General features: G+C 44.6%; 3 protein-coding genes across 3 annotated transcripts in view; 2 read left to right on the plus strand and 1 right to left on the minus strand.

Moving 5' to 3' along the window:
• Window positions 1-22,192, plus strand: part of LOC120990641 (zinc finger protein 501-like) — a 149,263-nt gene that overhangs the window by 21,867 nt on the left and 105,204 nt on the right. The gene's annotated exons all lie outside the window — the stretch shown is intronic.
• Window positions 1-22,192, plus strand: part of LOC120991883 (gastrula zinc finger protein XlCGF26.1-like) — a 67,242-nt gene that overhangs the window by 15,514 nt on the left and 29,536 nt on the right. The window lies entirely within an intron of this gene.
• Window positions 290-16,770, minus strand: LOC120991152 (gastrula zinc finger protein XlCGF17.1-like). Its single transcript, XM_040420062.1, has 4 exons — window positions 16,713-16,770; window positions 3,248-3,339; window positions 2,991-3,111; window positions 290-1,435 (listed from the first exon to the last, which is right to left on the minus strand). Exons 1-4 carry the CDS (start codon window positions 16,744-16,746, stop codon window positions 543-545), a joined length of 1,140 nt encoding a protein of 379 aa, XP_040275996.1. The 5' UTR covers window positions 16,747-16,770; the 3' UTR covers window positions 290-542.

Below are 22,192 nucleotides of genomic sequence, written 5' to 3' on the forward strand. Positions count from 1 at the left end.
AGATTCTTTTATCTGTAAATACTGTTTGAATATGAAATATTAATATGTCCACATACGTTATAAAACTATTACATGGAGCGTCATTACTTCTCCCCATGTCACTCTGGATTCTCCCGCAGTGTGAGTGAAGGTGTGAATACAGTGATGAGAAGCAAGGTTCATGGGGACAGTTCATTTTCACTGCTCCAGAAGTAAACCCTCAATAGTCACAGCTGACGTCAGAGAAATATAATTTGGTCATTTGGAAGAACCAACAAAATTTAACCCCAAGAAAAACATCTTATTGGCTGTTACATTTATTTATTTATTTTTGCCTTTCATACAATTTTCAACAATTCATACAAGACTATGGTTTCTTCTTAGATGAGTTTTAAATCTTGATTTCTTTGTAAAACCTTTTCAACATATAGAACATTCAAATGGTTTCTCTAATAATCCCTAAATTTGGCATTAGTAATATTTCCTACATTCTTCCCTGTGAGAATCCTCTAATGAGCCTTAAAATCAGATTTACTTGTAAAATATTGTGCACATATACAAGATCAAAACAGCTTCTCTCCTGTGTGAAGTCTCTCATGTCGAATAAGACTTGATTTAACTTTAAAGCACTTCTCACATTCTGAACATGAATATGGCTTCTCCGCTCTGTGATGCCTTTCATGTGTAGCAAGATTTGATTTCTGTGTAAAACATTTCCCACATTCTGAACATGAATACGGCTTCTCTCCTTTGTGAACTCTCTCATGTCTACGAAGACTTGATTTATCTGAAAAGCACTTTCCACATTCTGAACATGAATACGGCTTCTCTCCTGTGTGAATTCTCTCATGTGTAACAAGACTTGATTTATCTGTAAAACATTTCCCACATTCTGAACATGAATATGGCTTCTCTCCTGTGTGACTTCTCTCATGTGTAACAATATATGATTTTTGTGTAAAGCATTTCCCACATTCTGAACATGAATACGGCTTCTCTCCTGTGTGACTTCTTTGATGAACCCTAACTTTGGCCTTGGTAACAAAACATTTCCCACATTCTGAACATGAATATGGCTTCTCTCCTGTGTGAATTCTCTCATGTTTAACAAGATTTGATTTATATGAGAAACATCTACCACATTCTGAACAGGAATATGGCTTCTTTTCTGTGTAAATTCTTCTGAGTGTAGAAAGACTTGAACTTCTTGTCAACTCTTTACCACACTGAAACATTTCACCCCCTTTCTGACCTATACTTGTAACAATCCGTGATTGGTCAGGAGAAGGTTCCTCGTGATTAGAGAGATTATATGACAGATCTGTACTATGAAATCCTGGATGTACATTAAGGGTAATGGGGTTTCCTTCAGAAAAGCACTGCATCACATCTTCATCTTCTACTTTATAATTTACTGATAACATGAAATTTTTCTCAGAACTCTCATTGGGATTTTCTGTTAAGATAAAAATTGAAATTTGTGATTTTTTTTTTTAAACCATACAGTACACAAACTCATAACATGTTTATAAGCTGTAAATTGATTCAGCAGAAGAAGTATAATTAATTTATTTTTAATCCATGTCTTTGTCAAAATAAAACCCAAAAAACTGCAAGCGTGATTTCAGCCAATCACACAATCAGTGTTCGGGGAATGATTTCTATTTGTGAGCCAAAACCAGATGCAGGTCAAAAACGCAGAACAGGAGCATATTTTCCCCTTATAACTTATCTCTGCCTAGGCTCCACTCCTGGTTTTGGCTAACAATCACTGATGCAAAGCACTGTTAACTCTATGGTTATTTATACAAGTCAATGGGGAACAGAGAAACCTCACTCAAAAACTCTTCTAAAACGCTTGTCAAACGTTACCACTACCACCACCAAAAACTACTTGTTTTCAGACACTGATCTGCTACAGATTTTTCTGCTATGGATTTTGCTATGTGAACACAACCTTATAAAGCTTTCTATAACACTATTAAACAGTCCAGGATGCTGGTCTATACGCAGTCATCACTTTTACTACATAAACCATGACTTTTTAAAACTCAAAAATTTGAAAATTCTATCCCAAAGTGTCTCCTCCCAAATGTAATTTATATATTTTTTTCTAATATATAGGCACTCTGATAGGGAATGTTTTAGTTAACTTATACATTCCTATGAGGAAAAATAGCTCGGAAGTTGCCCCTTAAGCCGTGCTCTCTAAATGTGCATTGCTAAGGAAAGTCCATCTTCATAGTTTAGTGCAGTGCTGAACCGTGAATACGTTGAAGCCCTCACTGCTTCCCTCCTACATAGGCCTAAAACTGACCATGACATGTGTGCAGAGTTGTCAGAACCTGTGTGTTGTCAGATAGCTCCTCTGTTCTTGCCCCCAGCCTCATGTAGGAAATATAGAAGTAAAATGAGGAGCTTTCTTCTCCGCTGTTATTATTGGGGGGATTTCTTCACAAATTTTTTTTGATTTAACTGTTTACAAAGGAAATTACAAAATGTCTGGATTTATTGTAATGTCTGCTGACGAGTCCAAAATGATGCTTAACCCTTTCCTAGTTCATCATGATAGCACAGACACAAAAGCTGTGCCCACATAATCCCAAGTGGGAATGTTCCTGCAGGAACAGCCGGGATCAGAGAAGAATTTGATCAGAGATCGCCGTCAGCTGGATAAGGGGAACACTCCATGATTTGGCTGTAATGGCCGCGATCAGCATTACTGCCGGTCACGGACATTAGCCGGCTATTGTGCCCGCTACATGCGCGAGGTACAGCGCTGGTAGAAAACGGGTTAAAGAATTAACTGTCACATTCTAAGGTGGTGGGGTCACAAAGAGGGGAAGTCATATGGTCGGCAGATGTCAGCTGGATAGGGGGAACACTTCATGATGTGATGGGGACATCACCAATCAAAGAGCAGAGCAGCAGCTAGTGATCAGATTCTCCTCCTGCCCTGAAGGCACCAAGGACACAATCTGTAGTCACTTTCTCCGTTCATGATTCCATACCTGTAGTGACATCTCCTGGAATGTCCTCCTCTACCTCACTCTTACACGGGGGATCGCCCATCATCCACTGTTCTTCATCCTCCACTTTAATAATAATCAGATCCTCTTCCTGATTTGTAATCTGTAACAATTCAGTACAATACAGCAGACAGGTGGGAAATCTAACAGATCCACATAAGAGACCCCCACAATCTATGACCCCTCTATGACTGCAGGACCCCCCTATATAGATGTGTATAGGGATCAGCTCCCTCTACCTGAGGGTTCTCTGGGACCTTCTCTTCTGGACAGTCCTGGGAATACAGAGGACGGGGACATCTCTCTGGTGGATTTCTCCTCCTGGATCCATCTGTGGAGACACAAGCACACAGTGACTGAATACATGGCCTCCCGTAGATCAGACTCTTCTATCAGCTACGTAACTTCTAGGTTTAGTGATCAGAGCCTAAATAACAATATTCTGCTTCTCACCAACTGGGCCAAGGTCCTAGCCCCTAGCAGGCCACAAACCAAAGTAGTCTCTGGTCTATGAGAATGAATGATGGGCTCTACATCTATATCTGCCTCCAAGTCTCCTTTTCCTGGGAGGACAATTACTTTCTCCTAAGGAGCAGTTATGGTGAATGGGGAAAAGAGAAAAATATCTGATGATATTTACTGGTTATTTCTGTGAACCCATGACAGCTCCATGAGAGAGACTGCCACCCTGCTGGACAGGAACCCCCTCCTCTGTAGAAAGTTTAATTAGAAGGATAGCTACTCTCTTCTCATTATATACACCGATCAGTCATAATATTAATACCATTATCTGGTTACAATGGTGTCCATTGGGGAAGGGGGTTATGAATTGTCAGCAAGTAAACAGTCAGATATTTAGGCTGATGTGTTGAAAGCAGGAATATGTACAAGAGTAAGGATCTGAGCAACTTTAGGGCTAAAGTGTGATGACCAGACAACTGGGACAGAGCATCTCCCTGTGTGTGGTGGTTAATAATTCTAAACAGTGGTCCAAGCAAGGACAACCAGTGAATTAAAGTCAGGGTACTGGGCAAATTATGGCTCACTTGTGTCAGGTTTGGGGCTAGGGGGTGAAGATGAGCCCAGCTGATTCGACCCCACAGAAGAGCTACTGTGGAGCAAATTTCTGAAAAGAACTGGACAATAAAGTAATGGGAGAATCTGATGAATCATGCTACACCATGTGGATGGACAGGTTTTTGTTCATCACTTACCTGGGGAAGAGATGGCACCAAGTGTACTATGAGAATAAGGTGTTCTGATCTGATGAATCCTTTTACAACATGTGGGTGGCTGGATGCATGTATGTCACTTACCTGGGCAAGAGATGTCCCCCACTGCAGTATGGAAGAAGACAAGCCGGTGGATGCAGTGTGATATTCTGGGCAATGTTCCACTGGAAATCTTGGGTCCTGGCATCATGTGAATGTGACACGTCCCACCAACCTAAACATTTTACAATTCCCCTATTCATCGCAGTGGTTCTCACTAATGACAGTGCCTGCTGTCAACAAAATGAAACCCAGCCACACTGCAAAACTGTCCAAGAATGAGGAACATGACAGAGAGATGAAGGTGATGATTTGTCTACAGATTCTCCGATCGTCCTCTGTGGGATATCCTGGAAAAACACAGGACTCCTCACAAGTTTTGTGGAGTCCATTCCTTGTCAGGTCAGACGGGGAGCTGCACACAGCTGGTTTTAATGTTATGGATGGTTGGTATGTAATAAACTACAATTATCAGCATACAGTGGATATAAAAAGTCTACACACCCCTGTTAAAATGTCAGGTTTCTGTGATGTCCAAAAAAATGAGACAAAGATAAATCATTTCAGAACTTTTTCCACCTTTAATGTCACCTATAAACTGTACCACTCAATTGAAAAACAAAATGAAATCTTTTAGGTGGCGGGAAGAAAAAAATATAAAAATATAATTGTAACGGATCTCCTAGCACCCCGACCGGGTACCTCCGTCGATAGATGCTCCTAGTGCTTCCCGAGGACTCCAAGCACTCCACTTGACACCGTAAGCACTGCAGACCCCACGAAAGCCGAAGCTTGGTTGAGGTCTCGCCGTCTCCTACCCAGCCTGGACCTACGACAAGGCTCCAGGCTCCAGTGGGTGAACCTCTCCCAAATCCAGAGAGCAGGAACAGCTCTTACAAGAGCTAGTAGTTATAGCCAGGGGAGTATAGCAAATCTCCCAGTGTCGATCAGTTACCCAAACACCAGCCTTAACATGATGAAGGATAAAACAGGCACTCTTTATTGATGGCTACCCGCCCGTATTTATGCAGGTCCCCATCTGGTGGACACGCCCCTAGGGGACCAGAAGGAAGACTGTGACACAGGACAGATATGCAGCAATTCAGGATACACAGACACAATACATCCCCACAATGCATCATGGTTTCCTCCTCTCTGCCCTGGAGACACCCGAGGAGTAATTCAATTATCTCTCAAGACAAAGGGAAATCGCCAATATACATGTGGGGACAACAGGACAGAAATCACCATTTAAACATGCAATGTCACAACCCTTACAGTAAACACAGACATTTAACATATCCCCAGATAGCTCAAGTCTGAGTGCATATTATTAGGTGAATGGCACTCAGACTACACAAATACAATAAAATTAGCTATCTGGGTACCCTCACATAACATAAAATACAATTCCAAAGACAGATTTAAGCTGTGCGGCCAGACTGTCTTCTCCTTTAAAGTTAGTATGGGCCATAATCCTGAGGCAAGAGGCTGGTAGCCAGGCCCCTCCGAAACCCAGCGGCGGCGAGGTTGGTTTCGTCACAATAATGGTTGCATAAGTGTGCACACCCTTAAACTAATACTTTGTTGAAGCACCTTTTGATTTTATTACAGCACTCAGTCTTTTTGGGTATGAGTCTATCAGCATGGCACATTTTGACTTGGCAAGATTTGTCCAATCTTCTTTGCAAAAACACTCCAAATCTGTCAGATTGCGAGGGCATCTCCTGGACACAGCCCTCTTCAGATCACCCCACAGATTTCCAATCGGATTCAGGTCTGGGCTCTGGCTGGGCCATTCCAAAACTTTAATCTTCTTCTGGTGAAGCCATTCCTTTGTTGATTTGGATGTATGCTTTGGGTCGTTGTCATGCTGAAAGATGAAGTTCCTCTTCATGTTCAGCTTTCTAGCAGAAGCCTGAAGGTTTTGTGCCAATATTGACTGGTATTTGGAACTGTTCATAATTCCCTCTAGCTTAACTAAGGCCCCAGTTCCATCTGAAGAAAAACAACCCTAAAAGCATGATGCTGCCACCACCATGCTTCACTGTGGGGATGGTGTTCTTTTGGTGATGTGCAGTGTTGTTTTTGCGCCAAACATATCTTTTGGAATTATGGCCAAAAAGTTCAACCATAAACCATAAACCTTCTCCCACATGCTTTTGGGAGACTTCAGATGTGTTTTTGCAAAATGTAGCCTGGCTTGGATGTTTTTCTTCGTAAGAAAAGGCTTTCGTCTTGCTACTCTACCCCATAGCCCAGACATATGAAGAATACGGGAGATTGTTGTCACATGTACCACACAGCCAGTACCTGCCAGATATTCCTGAAGCTCCATTAATGTTGATGTAGGCCTCTTGGTCGCCTCCCAGACCAGTTTTCTTCTCGTCTTTTCATAAATTTTAGATGGACGTCCAGTTCTTGGTAATGTCACTGTTGTGCCATATTTTCTCCACTTGATGATGACTGTCTTCACTGTGCTCCATGGTATATATCTAATGCCTTGGAAATTCTCTTGTACCCTTCTCCTGACTGATACCTTTTAACAATGAGATCCCTCTGATGCTTTGGAAGCTCTCTGTGGACCATGGCTTTTGCTGTGGGATGCGACTAAGAAAATTTCAGGAAAGACCAACTAGAGCAGCTGAACTTTATTTGGGGTTAATCAGAGGCACTTTAAATGATGGCCGGTGTATGCTGACTCCTATTTAACAGGATTCTGTTAACAGGATGTGATTGCTTAATTCTGAACACAGCTACATTTTTTTTTTGTTTGTTTTTCAATTGAGTTGTACAGTTTATAGGTCACATTAAAGGTGGAAAAAGTTCTGAAATGGTTTATCTTTGTCTCATTTTTTTACAGCACAGAAACTGACATTTTAACAGGGGTGTGTAGACCTTTTATATCCACTGTATGTATATATATATATATACACACACAGTACAGACCAAAAGTTTGGACACACCTTCTCATTCAAAGAGTTTTCTTTATTTTCATGACTATGAAGGCATCAAAACTATGAATTAACACATGTGGAATTATATACATAATAAACAAGTGTGAAACAACTGAAAATATGTCATATTCTAGGTTCTTCAAAGTAGCCACCTTTTGCTTTGATTACTGCTTTGCACACTCTTGGCATTCTCTTGATGAGCTTCAAGAGGTAGTCACCTGAAATGGTCTTCCAACAGTCTTGAAGGAGTTCCCAGAGATGCTTAGCACTTGTTGGCCCTTTTGCCTTCACTCTGTGGTCCAGCTCACCCCAAACCATCTCGATTGGGTTCAGGTCCGGTGACTGTGGAGGCCAGGTCATCTGGCGCAGCACCCCATCACTCTCCTTCATGGTCAAATAGCCCTTACTTTCAATGTTTTCCCAATTTTTCGGCTGACTGACTGACCTTCATTTCTTAAAGTAATGATGGCAACTTGTTTTTCTTTACTTAGCTGCTTTTTTTCTTGCCATAATACAAATTCTAACAGTCTATTCAGTAGGACTATCAGCTGTGTATCCACCTGACTTCTCCTCAACGCCACTGATGGTCCCAACCCCATTTATAAGGCAAGAAATCCCACTTAATAAACCTGACAGGGCACACCTGTGAAGTGAAAACCATTTCAGGGGACTACCTCTTGAAGCTCATCAAGAGAATGCCAAGAGTGTGCAAAGCAGTAATCAAAGCAAAAGGTGGCTACTTTGAAGAACCTAGAATATGACATATTTTCTGTTCTTTCACACTTGTTTGTTATGTATATAATTCCACATGTGTTAATTCATAGTTTTGATGCCTTCAGTGTGAATCTACAATTTTCATAGTCATGAAAATAAAGAAAACTCTTTGAATGAGGTGTGTCCAAACTTTTGGTCTGTATTGTATATATATATATATATATATATATATATATATATATATATATGCAGTGCTCATTATAAATGAGTACACCCCTTTGAAAACTAAGATTTTAATCAATATCTCACTGAACACAAGAACAGTTTTCCATGAGTTTGATAGAACATTTGTTTCACCCATAACATGAAGATAAGGTTAATAGTACAACTTGGATTTCAAAATCTTCAGTTTTACTCAAATAAGGTGATGCAAAAATGAATGCATCCAACATCAAAAACTACTGCACCTAGTATTTTGTATGACCTCCATGATTTTTAAGGATAGTACCAGAAACGTACACTCACCTAAAGAATTATTAGGAACACCTGTTCTATTTCTCATTAATGCAATTATCTAGTCAACCAATCACATGGCAGTTGCTTCAATGCATGTAGGGTTGTGGTCCTGGTCAAGACAATCTCCTGAACTCCAAAATGAATGTCAGAATGGGAAAGAAAGGTGATTTAATCAATTTTGAGCGTGGCATGGTTGTTGGTGCCAGACGGGCCGGTCTGAGTATTTCACAATCTGCTCAGTTACTGGGATTTTTTAAGGCACAACCATTTCTAGGGTTTACAAAGAATGGTGTGAAAAGGGAAAAACCATCTAGTATGCGGCAGTCCTGTGGGCAAAAATGCCTTGTGGATGCTAGAGGTCAGAGGAGAATGGGCCGACTGATTCAAGCTGATAGAAGAGCAACGTTGACTGAAATAACCACTCGTTACAACCGAGGTATGCAGCAAAGCATTTGTGAAGCCACAACACGCACAACCTTGAGGCGGATGGGCTACAACAGCAGAAGACCCCACCGGGTACCACTCATCTCCACTACAAATAGGAAAAAGAGGCTACAATTTGAACGAGCTCACCAAAATTGGACTGTTGAAGACTGGAAAAATGTTGCCTGGTCTGATGAGTCTCGATTTCTGTTGAGACATTTAAATGGTAGAGTCCGAATTTGGCGTAAACAGAATGAGAACATGTATCCATCCTCTGATGGCTACTTCCAGCAGGATAATGCACCATGTCACAAAGCTCGAATCATTTCAAATTTGTTTCTTGAACATGACAATGAGTTCACTGTACTAAAATGGCCCCCACAGTCACCAGATCTCAACCCAATAGAGCATCTTTGGGATGTGGTGGAACGGGAGCTTCATGCCCTGGATGTGCATCCCTCAAATCTCCATCAACTGCAAGATGCTATCCTATCAATATGGGCCAAAATTTCTAAAGAATGCTATCAGCACCTTGTTGAATCAATGCCACGTAGAATTAAGGCAGTTCTGAAGGCAAAAAGGGGTCCAACACCGTATTAGTATGGTGTTCCTAATAATTCTTTAGGTGAGTGTATTTCTTCCATTCTTCAAGAACGACCTCTGTTAGAGCCTGGATGCTGGATGGACAGTGACGCTCAACTTTTCTCTTCAAAATTCCCCATAGGTATCCAGTTGGGTTCAGATCAGGAGACATACTTGGCCACTGAATCCCTTTCACTCTGTTCTTCTTCATAAATGCAGCAGTGGCCTTAGATGTGTGTTTTGGATCATTGTCATGTTGGAAAAGGGCGCACAATATAGAGCAGCACATCTGTGAATTCATGATACCATCGATGAAATGCAGCTCACTGACACCAGCAGCATTCATAAAGCCCCCACATACGGACATTGCCACCACCATGTTTCACTGTTGGAACCATGCACCTTTCTGTGTACTCCTCACCTTTGTGACGCTATACAGTTTTGAAGCCATCAGTTCTAAAAACATTTATCTTGGTCTCATGACTGCAGAGAGTGCAGAGTCCCATTACTCTTCATCTTTTTCAGCTCAGGCCATAGAAAAATGTAGGTGGCTTTTGTTTTGCATGGGCTTTAGGAGAGGCTTCCTTCGTGGACGACACCCATGCATGCCATTCCTCTGCAGTGTATGCCATGTCATGGGAAACGCTCACCCCAGTTTGGCTTTCTACTTCTTTAACTAACTGCAGTGAACTTGCATGGTGATTTTCTTCAACCCTTCTCATTAGAAGACGCTCCTTCCATGGACAGCCTGAACATCTCTTTGTTAGATAGTTGCAGTTCCATCTTTTTTTACATTTTTGTATCTCTTTTTCTATAGTATTCTGACTGATAATTAAAGCTTTGCTGATCTTGTAGCCTTCGCCTTTCTTGTATAAAGAAATTGGTCTTGAATTAATTTGTTAGGAAAATTACTTTCTTTGTGTGTGCGATTTAACAATCCTTGTTTTCCATCAATGGCCCACATTTGTGGGACTATTTTGTGGTATCCCATAGAAAATGTTGATTCTGACAAATCTGTTGGGGTGTACTCATGTATGCTGAGCACTGTATATACAGTATCTTGGCTGTGAGTTGGATCTTAGCACCTCTCAGACCATGTTTACACACCATAGGTAGTCTAGTGGTAGGAACCATGCCACACTGAGATACCTTGAGGGTGATTCAAAAGGCCTCCGTTGTGTTCCTGACAGGAATACATTGGCTAAAGTCTTAGTTTTTAATATCAGCTTGAGGGATTAGCCAGTGTTGTCAGTTGCATATTGTTGTGGTGCACCTTTTCCAGTGATTTATGTATTTGTATATTTTCATCCACACATTATCCCATCTTGTGTAGGATGCCTTTGTGGTGCATGTGGTCCGCTGCACGCATCCATTGTATGCATTTTTGCCGGGGATTGCCGTTAGCAACGGATGAAATGCGGAGGAATTGATCCCCCAGTTATAAACTGTCACAGATGGTGTTATAGAAAACAAGAAGTAACAAATAAAGATCCGACTGACTTGATCCCAAACTAAGGAACAAAAGGGTGAGCCCTATTAAAACCCTAGAGCTCTCCCTGACTGCTCAGCCCATGCAAAGATCTCAATGATAGAAAGTTGCATGTCCACGTACCTCGACTGTGTGACACCTGAACACCCTATAATAGTGAGGGGACACGACCACCGGCTTCCTATACTTAATACGGAGGGAGTCAGGGTCACCTAGGATCAAGCCAACAGGAAAACACAAATAAAGAAATAGACTTATCTGAGGAACCAGCAATAGCAACTTCAAGCAGTGAACAGAATCCAGGAAGTAGTATAAACCTCAAAGTGAAGCAGTACGGGAGGAGATATATAGGGAGGCAATCACTGCTAATAGATGACAGCTGGGAGAGGGAGAAGAGATGTCAAAGCGAAACCAAAACAAAAGAACATCATGCAGGAGGTACTGAAGAATGTTTATCAGAACTTCTCAGAGATCTGGCGGTGACATAAACACGCCACAGTGTTTGGGGTTTTTGAGCATTTCCTCTCATTTAGGCCACTTTATTTTAGTGATTTTTCTTTATGTGGTCTCCTGGCCTAACAAACAGCTGAGATTGGTGACTGGCAATAACATCTGATACAACTCCACAGCCTCCATACTGTAAACGATACCCAGGTAAGAGATACATTTGACACGATGAGGATGCACCACACCAAAAACTACACTGATGTCTAGACTGGCACAAACATGCTTTCCTTGTTAATGGCTGCACGATTACGCAGCTACAGTGCATTCAGAAAGTCTTCGGACTTTTTCAGATTTTATGTTGTTCCTTGTGCTAAAATAAAAATAGTTAAATATTCCCCCATCATTCTGCACCCAATTCCCCATAATGAGAACACGAGAACAGAATGTTAGAAATCTTTGGGAATTTATTGGAAAAAAAAAACTTAGATCTTGCATTGACATACTGTAAGTATTCAGACCCTTTACTCAGGACTTAGTTGAAGCCCCTATGGCAGCGATTACAGCTTGGGTATGAGGCCAAAAGGCTTGTACTTCTGGATTTGGGGAGGAGATGCTTCTTTTTGGCCACTATGCATAAAGCCCAGACTGATGGAGGCTGTAGTGATGGTTGACCTTCTGTAAGTTTCTCCCATCTGCACACAGGATTTTTGGAGCTCAGTCAGAGTGACCATTAGGTTCTTGTTAACCTCTTTTACCAAGGCCCTTCTCCTCAAATTATTAGTTTGATGGAGGGCAGGCTCTAGGAGGAGTCCTGATTGTTCCAAAGTGCTTCCATGTAAGAATTATGGAGGCCACTGTGTTCGTGGGAACTTTCAATGCAGCAGAAATGTTTTTGTCCTCTTTTCCAGATCTGTGCCTCCCCCTAATCCTGTCTATGAGCTCAACAGGCAGCTCTTTCCACCTCATGGCTTGGTTTTTACTCTGATCTTCATTGTCAGCTGTGAAACATTATATAGACAGGACTGTGTCTTTCCAAATCATCTCCAATGCTCTGCATTTACCACAGGGGACTCCAACTAAGGCGTAGAAACATCTCAGAGATGACCCAGAATAATGTGAGGCCCCCAGAGCTAAATGTCAAAGCAAAGGATCTGAATACTTAAGTCCAGGCCAAATTTTAGTTTTTCTAAAATGTTGTTTTCACTTTGTCATTAAGGGGGATTTAGTTCAGATTGAACTGAATTTTTTTTAAATTTTAGCACAAGGAGCAACATAACAAAATGTGAAAAAAAAAATGAAAGGATCTGTAGATGAGACTGGATGTGTGTGGTTCTCAAGAGCTTTGAACAGTTTATAAAGGCACATAAATCCTAGTTACTGACAACTCTGTTCTTCTCAAGAAAGACTGGTTAGTGTGAACCATGCCTCAAAGCAAACAACTTTCAGAAGACCTCTGAAGTCGTGTTATAGAAATGCACAAAGCTGAAGAAGGCTACAAGAGCTGATGATCTTGGTGTATATCAATCAAAAGTCACACAAATGATATACAGACATAGAACATTCAGGACTGCTGCTGCGCTCCCTAGGAGTGGCCGTCCTGTACAGATTACTCAAAGAGCACCACATGCAATTCTGAAAGAGGCAAGAGAGAACCCGAGCAAAAACCCACAGAAGATTCTACAAACTGCAGAAACTTCTGTTCATATGAAAACCATGAACAGAGAATAGACACAACAAAAGAATCTACTCCTGTCCTAAAAACAATGAGGTGGGGTTATCCGAGACTAGAAAACGTCCCCCCACATGCCCAGGCTCCTCACCCTGAATCTACTTACCTGGCTCCCCACGCCGCTCCTGGTCCCCGCACCGCCGCTGCTGCTTCTCCCCATACGCGGTGTCAGGGGAAGAGCAGCCAATGGAAGGCGGTGAAGGGGACGAGCCTCCCTAGCGTCACCCATAATGCTAGGGAGGCTCGTCCCCGTCACAGCCTGTCATTAACTGATGCCACCCCCTCCCCCGGCAATGGATGTTTTCATCCGCGCAGGAGGAGAAGCATCTGCAGGGACCAGGAACGGTGTGGGGAGTCAGGTAAGTAGATTCAATATGAGGGGCCTGGCATATGGGGGGACATTTTTTAGTCTTGGATAACATCTGGATAGGAGCCATCATGGTTTGGGCCTTGTGAAGGGGACATCATAGTTAGAGCTTAGTGACATCATGGTTTGGGGTGGGTGGAGCGAGCATCATGGTTTGGGTTTGCCTTGCTGCCTTAGGGTCTGGAAACCATGTGAACACTGGGGGAACGATTGGGCAGATTTACTAAAGTAAATGCACACAGACAGACGAAAGATGCTCCACATTTCTCACAGTGGCTCAGGCTGGAAGACAGATCTACTGCACGGAGACACACTTCTGTCTATCTCTATATCACCTACTGAGCGCATCTTAAGCCCCACCCGGCAGAAATCGCCTGTTGTGCGCTGTCTCCATATGGCAGAACCTTACAATCCCCACGTTGGACAGATTATAAGAACAGCACAGATCAGTCACTGGTTATCTAAGAGCACGTTCACACATGGCAGATCTGCTGCAGACATTTCTGTGACTGTCCCGCTCCTCTGACTGTGGCTTGAAATAAGGGGGGGGGGGGGGGGGATCCGACCTCCTCCTCCAGTCACGTGTAGCAGGTTGTACCTTCTCTGCTCATGGAGTGACTAGAGGATCCCAGACATGAAGAACCGGAGAACGACTGGAAGGTCACTATGATGGACTCTCCTTATAAAAGTAAGGACCTGTTCACACCACGTCTGAGCCTCCAGCAGAACATATGTGCGGAGGGTTTCCTGATATCTCCCTCTGACAGAAGCTCCGACGTCAGGCTCTATACAGTCACACAGGGGCGGACATTGCCCAGAAGCTCCATGTATAATATACAATGTATACGCTGCGGAACACGGATTTTACACGACGTCTCTGAGAGAGCAGTGTAGTCTACTATACCGGCCCAACGGAGGCCAGAAGGACACGCTCCCATCATGTGACTGGAGCCCTATGGATATGACTGACATATAAAGAACACGTAGCCTCTAATGTAATGTGAGGAGAAACTGTGGAGATCCTCCATTACATGTCACTGCACACACGTGTATACACTGCACATGACGGCTCTTACCTTGTGATATAAGAGGCTGGTGCTCCTCCATTACATGTCACTGCACACACGTGTATACACTGCACATGACGGCTCTTACCTTGTGATATAAGAGGCTGGTGCTCCTCCATTACATGTCACTGCACACACGTGTATACACTGTACATGATGGCTCTTACCCTGTGATATAAGAGGCTGGTGCTCCTCCATTACATGTCACTGCACACACGTGTATACACTGCACATGACGGCTCTTACCTTGTGATATAAGAGGCTGGTGCTCCTCCATTACATGTCACTGCACACACGTGTATACACTGCACATGACGGGTCTTACCCTGTGATATAAGAGGCTGGTGCTCCTCCATTACATGTCACTGCACACACGTGTATACACTGCACATGACGGGTCTTACCCTGTGATATAAGAGGCTGGAGCTCCTCCATTACATGTCACTGCACACACGTGTATACACTGCACATGACGGCTCTTACCTTGTGATATAAGAGGCTGGTGCTCCTCCATTACATGTCACTGCACACACGTGTACACACTGCACATGACGTCTCTTACCTTGTGATATAAGAGGCTGGTGCTCCTCCATTACATGTCACTGCACACACGTGTATACACTGCACATGACGGCTCTTACCTTGTGATATAAGAGGCTGGTGCTCCTCCATTACATGTCACTGCACACACGTGTATACACTGCACATGACGGCTCTTGCCTTGTGATATAAGAGGCTGGAGCTCCTCCATTACATGTCACTGCACACACGTGTATACACTGCACATGACGGCTCTTACCCTGTGATATAAGAGGCTGGTGCTCCTCCATTACATGTCACTGAACACACGTGTATACACTGCACATGACGGCTCTTACCTTGTGATATAAGAGGCTGGTGCTCCTCCATTACATGTCACTGCACACACGTGTATACACTGCACATGACGGGTCTTACCTTGTGATATAAGAGGCTGGTGCTCCTCCATTACATGTCACTGCACACATATGTATACACTGCACATGACGGCTCTTACCCTGTGATATAAGAGGCTGGTGCTCCTCCATTACATGTCACTGCACACACGTGTATACACTGCACATGACGGGTCTTACCCTGTGATATAAGAGGCTGGAGCTCCTCCATTACATGTCACTGCACACACGTGTATACACTGCACATGACGTCTCTTACCTTGTGATATAAGAGGCTGGTGCTCCTCCATTACATGTCACTGCACACACGTGTATACACTGCACATGACGGCTCTTACCTTGTGATATAAGAGGCTGGTGCTCCTCCATTACATGTCACTGCACACACGTGTATACACTGCACATGACGGCTCTTGCCTTGTGATATAAGAGACTGGTGCTCCTCCATTACATGTCACTGCACACACGTGTATACACTGCACATGACGGGTCTTACCTTGTGATATAAGAGGCTGGTGCTCCTCCATTACATGTCACTGCACACACGTGTATACACTGCACATGGCGGCTCTTACCTTGTGATATAAGAGGCTGGTGCTCCTCCATTACATGTCACTGCACACACGTGTATACACTGCACATGACGGCTCTTACCTTGTGATATAAGAGGCTGGTGCTCCTCCATTACATGTCACTGCACACACGTGTATACACTGCACATGACGGCTCTTACCTTGTGATATAAGAGACTGGTGCTCCTCCATTACATGTCACTGCACACACGTGTACACACTGCACATGACGGCTCTTACCTTGTGATATAAGAGGCTGGAGCTCCTCCATTACATGTCACTGCACACACGTGTATACACTGCACATGACGGCTCTTACCTTGTGATATAAGAGGCTGGTGCTCCTCCATTACATGTCACTGCACACACGTGTATACACTGCACATGATGGCTCTTACCTTGTGATATAAGAGACTGGTGCTCCTCCATTACATGTCACTGCACACACGTGTATACACTGCACATGACGGGTCTTACCTTGTGATATAAGAGGCTGGTGCTCCTCCATTACATGTCACTGCACACACGTGTATACACTGCACATGGCGGCTCTTACCTTGTGATATAAGAGGCTGGTGCTCCTTTATTACATGTCACTGCGCACACGTGTATACACTGCACATGACGGCTCTTACCTTGTGATATAAGAGGCTGGTGCTCCTCCATCATGGCCTCCTTGTACAGATCCTTGTGGCCTTCTATATACTCCCACTCCTCCATGGAGAAATAGACAGTGACGTCCTGACACCTTATAGGAACCTGACAACACAATGACACCGTCATCACCCAGACCCCTCCAGTGCTGTTACTGGAGAATTTCCCAGCATTCCCAGCAGTGTCACCTCTCCAGTCAGCAGCTCCATCATCTTGTGGGTGAGCTCTAGGATCTTCTGCTCATGTATCAGGGGGTGAGGGGGAGGCTCTGTGATGGGGGGAGGGGTCCTGCTCCGCCCTCCTGACTCCTGGAGATGGATGATGGGAGTCACACAGTCCCCCGATGTCTTCTTCACTATTGTGTACTCCTGTGGATGGAGAGAGACACTTAGGGAATAAACCCTTCAGGGCCATGTGCTCTCCTCCGGCCCTCTCCTCCTGGTACAACGTGCCTACTTACCTCCTCATGGCTCCTACAACATGACTATTGGTCACTAGTCACATGACACATCACTCACCATACTGGGGGCTGATCTTCAGGTTCTCCATCACTTGGAAGGTCTGGAGGCCGTTCTCCAGGACCCTGGACTCTTCCTATCACTTCCTATGATGGATTCTCCTTCCCGATGTCTGACTTGTTACAGAACACAATAAAGAGGAGAGAAATCTAGAAAAGTTTACCTCTCCGCTCAGCAGGGAGATGATCTCCAAGGTGAGGTCTAATATTCTTCTGCTGATCTCCTTCCTGTCCATCCTTGGTGGTCGTTCAGGAGAAGAGGAGAGAACTGGAGGAGCTGGAGGCTTCTAGTACTGCAGGCGCCTTTATGAGAAGAGGAGAGGAAATCATCCAGGGGACAAGACCAGATGTCACCTCCAGAACCGCACTTCCTGAGCCTGGAGGGGCCCCGCTTCTCAGAGCCCCCACCACATGGATCCCAGGGGACCCAACATGGAGATCTCTGGTGGCTCCACAGGAGATAAATGTCTGATAGATGCAGGTCCCACCTCTGGACTGTGCTCAGCTGTGTCCACAACTCCTAGAGAAGAGACTGGAGAGAGCTGAGCTCAGGCCGGGCCCCGCTCCATTCATTCTCCTCCTGGATGCAGGGGCCCCTCACCAGGACGGTCAGGGGCCAGTGAAGGATGACAACCCCCACTATCCCCACTACTCCTCCCCCATCATACTAAGCTGAGGAGCGGAGAAGGATTCCTTGTGTGTAATGGAGGAGAATCTCCAGAGGTGACATGTCTGAGCTCTCCACCACACTGTCTCCTCACAGCTCATCTTACCTGCAGGCTGGAGGAATGGCTGATACCAGAGAGAACAAGAGCCCTGACTACCGACCAGGACCTGCCCAGTATCTGCTGCACTGCCAGAGCTGAAGGACCTGCGGTGACGTCACTGTCATGAGATCAGTGCAGGGGGCGGGGCTCAACCATTGATGCACTGATCACATGATGCTGACATCACCATAGGTCCTTCACCAACTCTTCTCTTATTCATTTCTGAGCTCCAGCTCCTTCAGTTCTATCGTCTTCTCCTGAATGACCACCAAGGATGGACAGGAAGACGATCAGCAGAAGAATAGTGTAATTTTTCTTACCGTAAATTCTCTTTCATTTAGTCCAAAGCAGCAGCACTAGTGATGATCGGGACGATGTCTGGATGCATCTTGGACTCCCAGGTCGCTGCTCGGAACCATGTTGTCCGAGTTGTACGCCACTTTTACAGACTGACAAAAATACGCACAAAACCCCCCCCAAAAAAATCTATTTTACATGAAGAATTGTTTGGAAACATTCTTTCCAGTATATTTACTTGTATATAAAGTGCAAGTGCTGCAAACAATTACAAGGTAGAGGCACTCCGATACAACCTGTATATCACAAAATGGAGGGACTTATTCACATTGTGGTACAATTGTTCAGGTAGTGGGACTCCTACACTCATAAATCCTATGCACTAACTGAAAGGGCTGCCAAAAATTACAAGGAACCGACACTCCAAAACACCCTTTGTTAGACATAAAGGAGGGCATCATACACACCCTTGAAAAATTATGATTGATGGCCTGCTGGTGACCCTCAAAAACATTTGGATCAGGGGCCTGCTGATCTGACCATCTAAAACCTTAGGGGCGAGGGCCTGCTGCCGCATTGGTGACTCTAGATAACCTCTGGGCGATTGCACGCTTCCCATGGATGTCTGCCCTATCAAGTTTCGATGTTTTCTCTGCGCCTACCATGGTGATCACGGGTAATGGGGAATCAGGGTTCGATGCCGGAGAGGAAGCTTGAGAAAGGGATACCACATCCAAGAGAGGTCAATGGCTGAAATCTGATTGGCTGTTGTTGCCTTGCCCCTTTTTTTTCCTAATTGTGAACCACCCAGAGAGGGTGGGTCAAGTTAATAAAGCACAAAATTCCAAGGAAGGCAGCAGGCGCACGGCAATTAGCCACTCCCGACTCGGGGAGGTAGTGACGATAAATAACAATACAGGACTCTTAAGATGCTCTGTTATTGGAATAAGTAATAAAAAATTACAGGGAATGCCACTGCGGTATTTTGGAAAAGGAAACGTTGGACAGGAGAGGCCCTGCTGCCGCTTTGTTGACTCTAGATAACTTCTGCCTGATCGCACGTCCACGTGATGTCCACGATCTATTTGGATATCTTCCCTATCAACTTTCGATGTTCTTTTATGAGCCTAACATGGTGACCACTGGTAACTGGGAATCATTGTTCGATTTCGGAGAGGGAGCCTGATAAACGGCTACTACTTCAAAGCAAGGCAGCATGAGTTGCGGGCCTGCAGGTGAGCTGACCCTGTAAAAGATTTTAGGTTCGGGCCTGCTGGTGATCTGACGCTGTAAAACATTATAGGTGAGGACCTGCAGCTGAGCTGACCCTCTAAAAAGTTCTATGCGAGGGCCTGCACGTGAGCTGACCCTGTAAAAGATTTGAGTTGCGGGCTTGCAGGTGAGCTGACCCAGTAAAAGATTTTAGGTGCGGGCCTGCTGGTAAGCTGAGGTGGAACCGACAAACCCAACTTGATTTTGATGGCTGCATTAATCTGCAGGTGACCATGATACAGCTCCACCTGCATCTTGTTTCGATCTGCATCTTTCTCAACAATCTGTGGCCTTAGTCTTTTATCCAGACTCAGTCATTATGCCACTATGTGGCCTCCTCATCCAGCCATCTCCACACCATGTCACCTTGCCACTCATTTTTATCACCATGCTGATGCTGCTTAAAAGGGCTTAAAGTGATCACCAGGCCGACAATCTAATTAAGGTTTTACGCACAAAACCAAAGTAAAAAATCGATTTTAGAGGAAAAATTAACTAAAAACATTGTTTCCTGTATATTTACTTGTATATAAAGTGCAAGTGCTGCCTAAAGTTACAAGGAAGAGGCACTCCGATACAACCTGTATTTCACATAAAGGAGGGCCTCATTCACATTTAGTTGCCGGCCTGCAGGTGAGCTGACCCTGTAAAAGATTTGAGTTGCGGGCCTGCAGGTGAGTGGACCCTGTAAAAAATTAGATGTGAGGGTCTGGTGGTGAGCGGATCCTCTACAAAATTAGATGTGAGGGCCTGCTGGTGAGCGGACCCTCTAAAAAATTATATTCGAAGGCCATATATGCGAGGGCATTATATATGACGAATAAGCAATGCATGTTGATATGACGGAAGAGGAGGATCAGAATGAGAAAAGGAAGATTCAACCATATACCCTTGTTTGTGGTGGAAGGGGTGCATGGGAATACAGTCTATTAACTACATTATAAACAACACATGTAAAGTGACTTTATGTTCATCAGCTTTCCTCTGGTGGAGTCGAGAAGTCATGGTCAATCCAGGCCTTGTTTATTTTTATATGAGTCAACCTGTCAGCATTTTCAGTTGACAGGCGGATACGCTTATCTGTTATAATGCCACCAGCAGCACTAAATACACGCTCAGACAAAACGCTGGCGGCAGGGCAGGCCAGCACCTCCAAAGCGTAGAGCGCCAGTTCGTGACACTTGTCCAGCTTGGACACCCAGTAGTTGGAAGGCACTGAGGGATCATTGAGGACGCTGACACGGTCTGCTATTTACTCCTTCACCATCTTACAAAATTTTTCTCTCCTGGTGGCAGTAGGCCGCACATCAGGATGAGGGTGCTGGGGGGGGGTCATGAAACTGTCCCAGGCTTTGGAGTTTGTTGCCCTGTCTCTGTTGTAACTGCTGTGTGTTCCCCTTGTCTCCCCTCCTCAGTTGGCCAAGGAAGTACGGACTCGCCAGCGTTGTCAGATGAAAAATTTTGGAGCAATTTTCCAACAAGGAACTTCTGGTATTGCGCCATTTTACTTGTCCTCTCCACCACAGGAATGAGAGATGAGAAGTTTTCTTTGTAGTGGGGGTCGAGAAGGGTGAACACCCAGTAATCCGTGTTATCTAAATTGCGTATAACGCGAGGGTCGCTGGAAAGGCAGCCTAACATGAACTCAGCCATGTGTGCCAGAGTACCAACAGGCAAGACGTTGATGTTGACATCAGGATGACTCTCCATCTCCTCTTCCTCCTCTTTTGCCCATCCACGCTGAACAGATGGATTTAAAGTTCCATGGGTACTACCCTCTGTAGTAGAGGCAACTGTGTCCAGCTCCTTCTCCTCTTCATGGTCCAATTCGCACTGAGAAGATGAACTGAGGGTGGGCTGGCGATCACACTGTGTAAAGTCCTCCCCATTTCCTCGTCTGCCACATTCAGAGCGTCGTCCTTAATTATGAGCAGCAATCATTTGAGTAGACACAGCAGTGGAATGGTTACACTGATAATAGTGTTATCGCCACTAACCATCTGTGTGGATTCATCAAAGTTTTTTAAACCTCAAGGAGGTCTGACATAAATGCCCGCTCCTCGCTTGTGAATAGTGGCAGTTGACTCGAAAGGCGACAACAATGTTGCAGCTGGTATTCCACAACTGCCCTCTGCTGCTCACAAAGCCTGGCCAACATGTGGAGCTGTGGATGACTTGAGGAAATGGGCACACACGCGGCGCGCCTTTACTAGTAGCGCTGGCAAATTGGGGTAGGTTTTCATAAACCGCTGAACCACTAAGTTTAAGACGTGGGCTAGGCATGGGATGTGTGTCAGGTTGCCGAGCTAAAAAAAGCTGCCACCAAGTTACGGCCATTGTCAGACACAACCATGCCTGTTTGTAGGTTGAGTGGCGAGAGACACAGCTCGGTCTGGTCCCTTATACCCTGCCATAGCTCTGCAACGGTATGCTGTTTGTCCCCTAAGCAGATCAACTTCAGCATGGCCTGTTGACGCTTACCCACAGCAGTGCTACACTGCTTCCAGCTAGCGACTGATGGTTGACTGCTGCTGGAGGTGGAAGTGGAGGAGGAGGTGGCGGAGGAGAAGTGGGGGTTGGAGCCAGTAACATAGCTGCTGGCAGGGAT

Source organism: Bufo bufo, chromosome 2, assembly GCF_905171765.1.
Source record: "Bufo bufo chromosome 2, aBufBuf1.1, whole genome shotgun sequence".
Taxonomy (NCBI): Eukaryota; Metazoa; Chordata; class Amphibia; order Anura; family Bufonidae; genus Bufo; species Bufo bufo.

What these genes read in the sequence shown, in the direction of transcription:
- LOC120991152 (XM_040420062.1), bottom strand. Translation starts at nt 16,746, where the DNA reads ATGATGGAGGAGCACCAGCCTCTTATATCACAAG. An exon ending in CCAGCCTCTTATATCACAAG is followed by an intron (nt 3,340 to 16,712) that starts GTAAGAGCCGTC and finishes GTGTCTCCACAG; the next exon opens with ATGGATCCAGGAGGAGAAAT. An exon ending in TCCAGGAGATGTCACTACAG is followed by an intron (nt 1,436 to 2,990) that starts GTATGGAATCAT and finishes TTATCTTAACAG; the next exon opens with AAAATCCCAATGAGAGTTCT.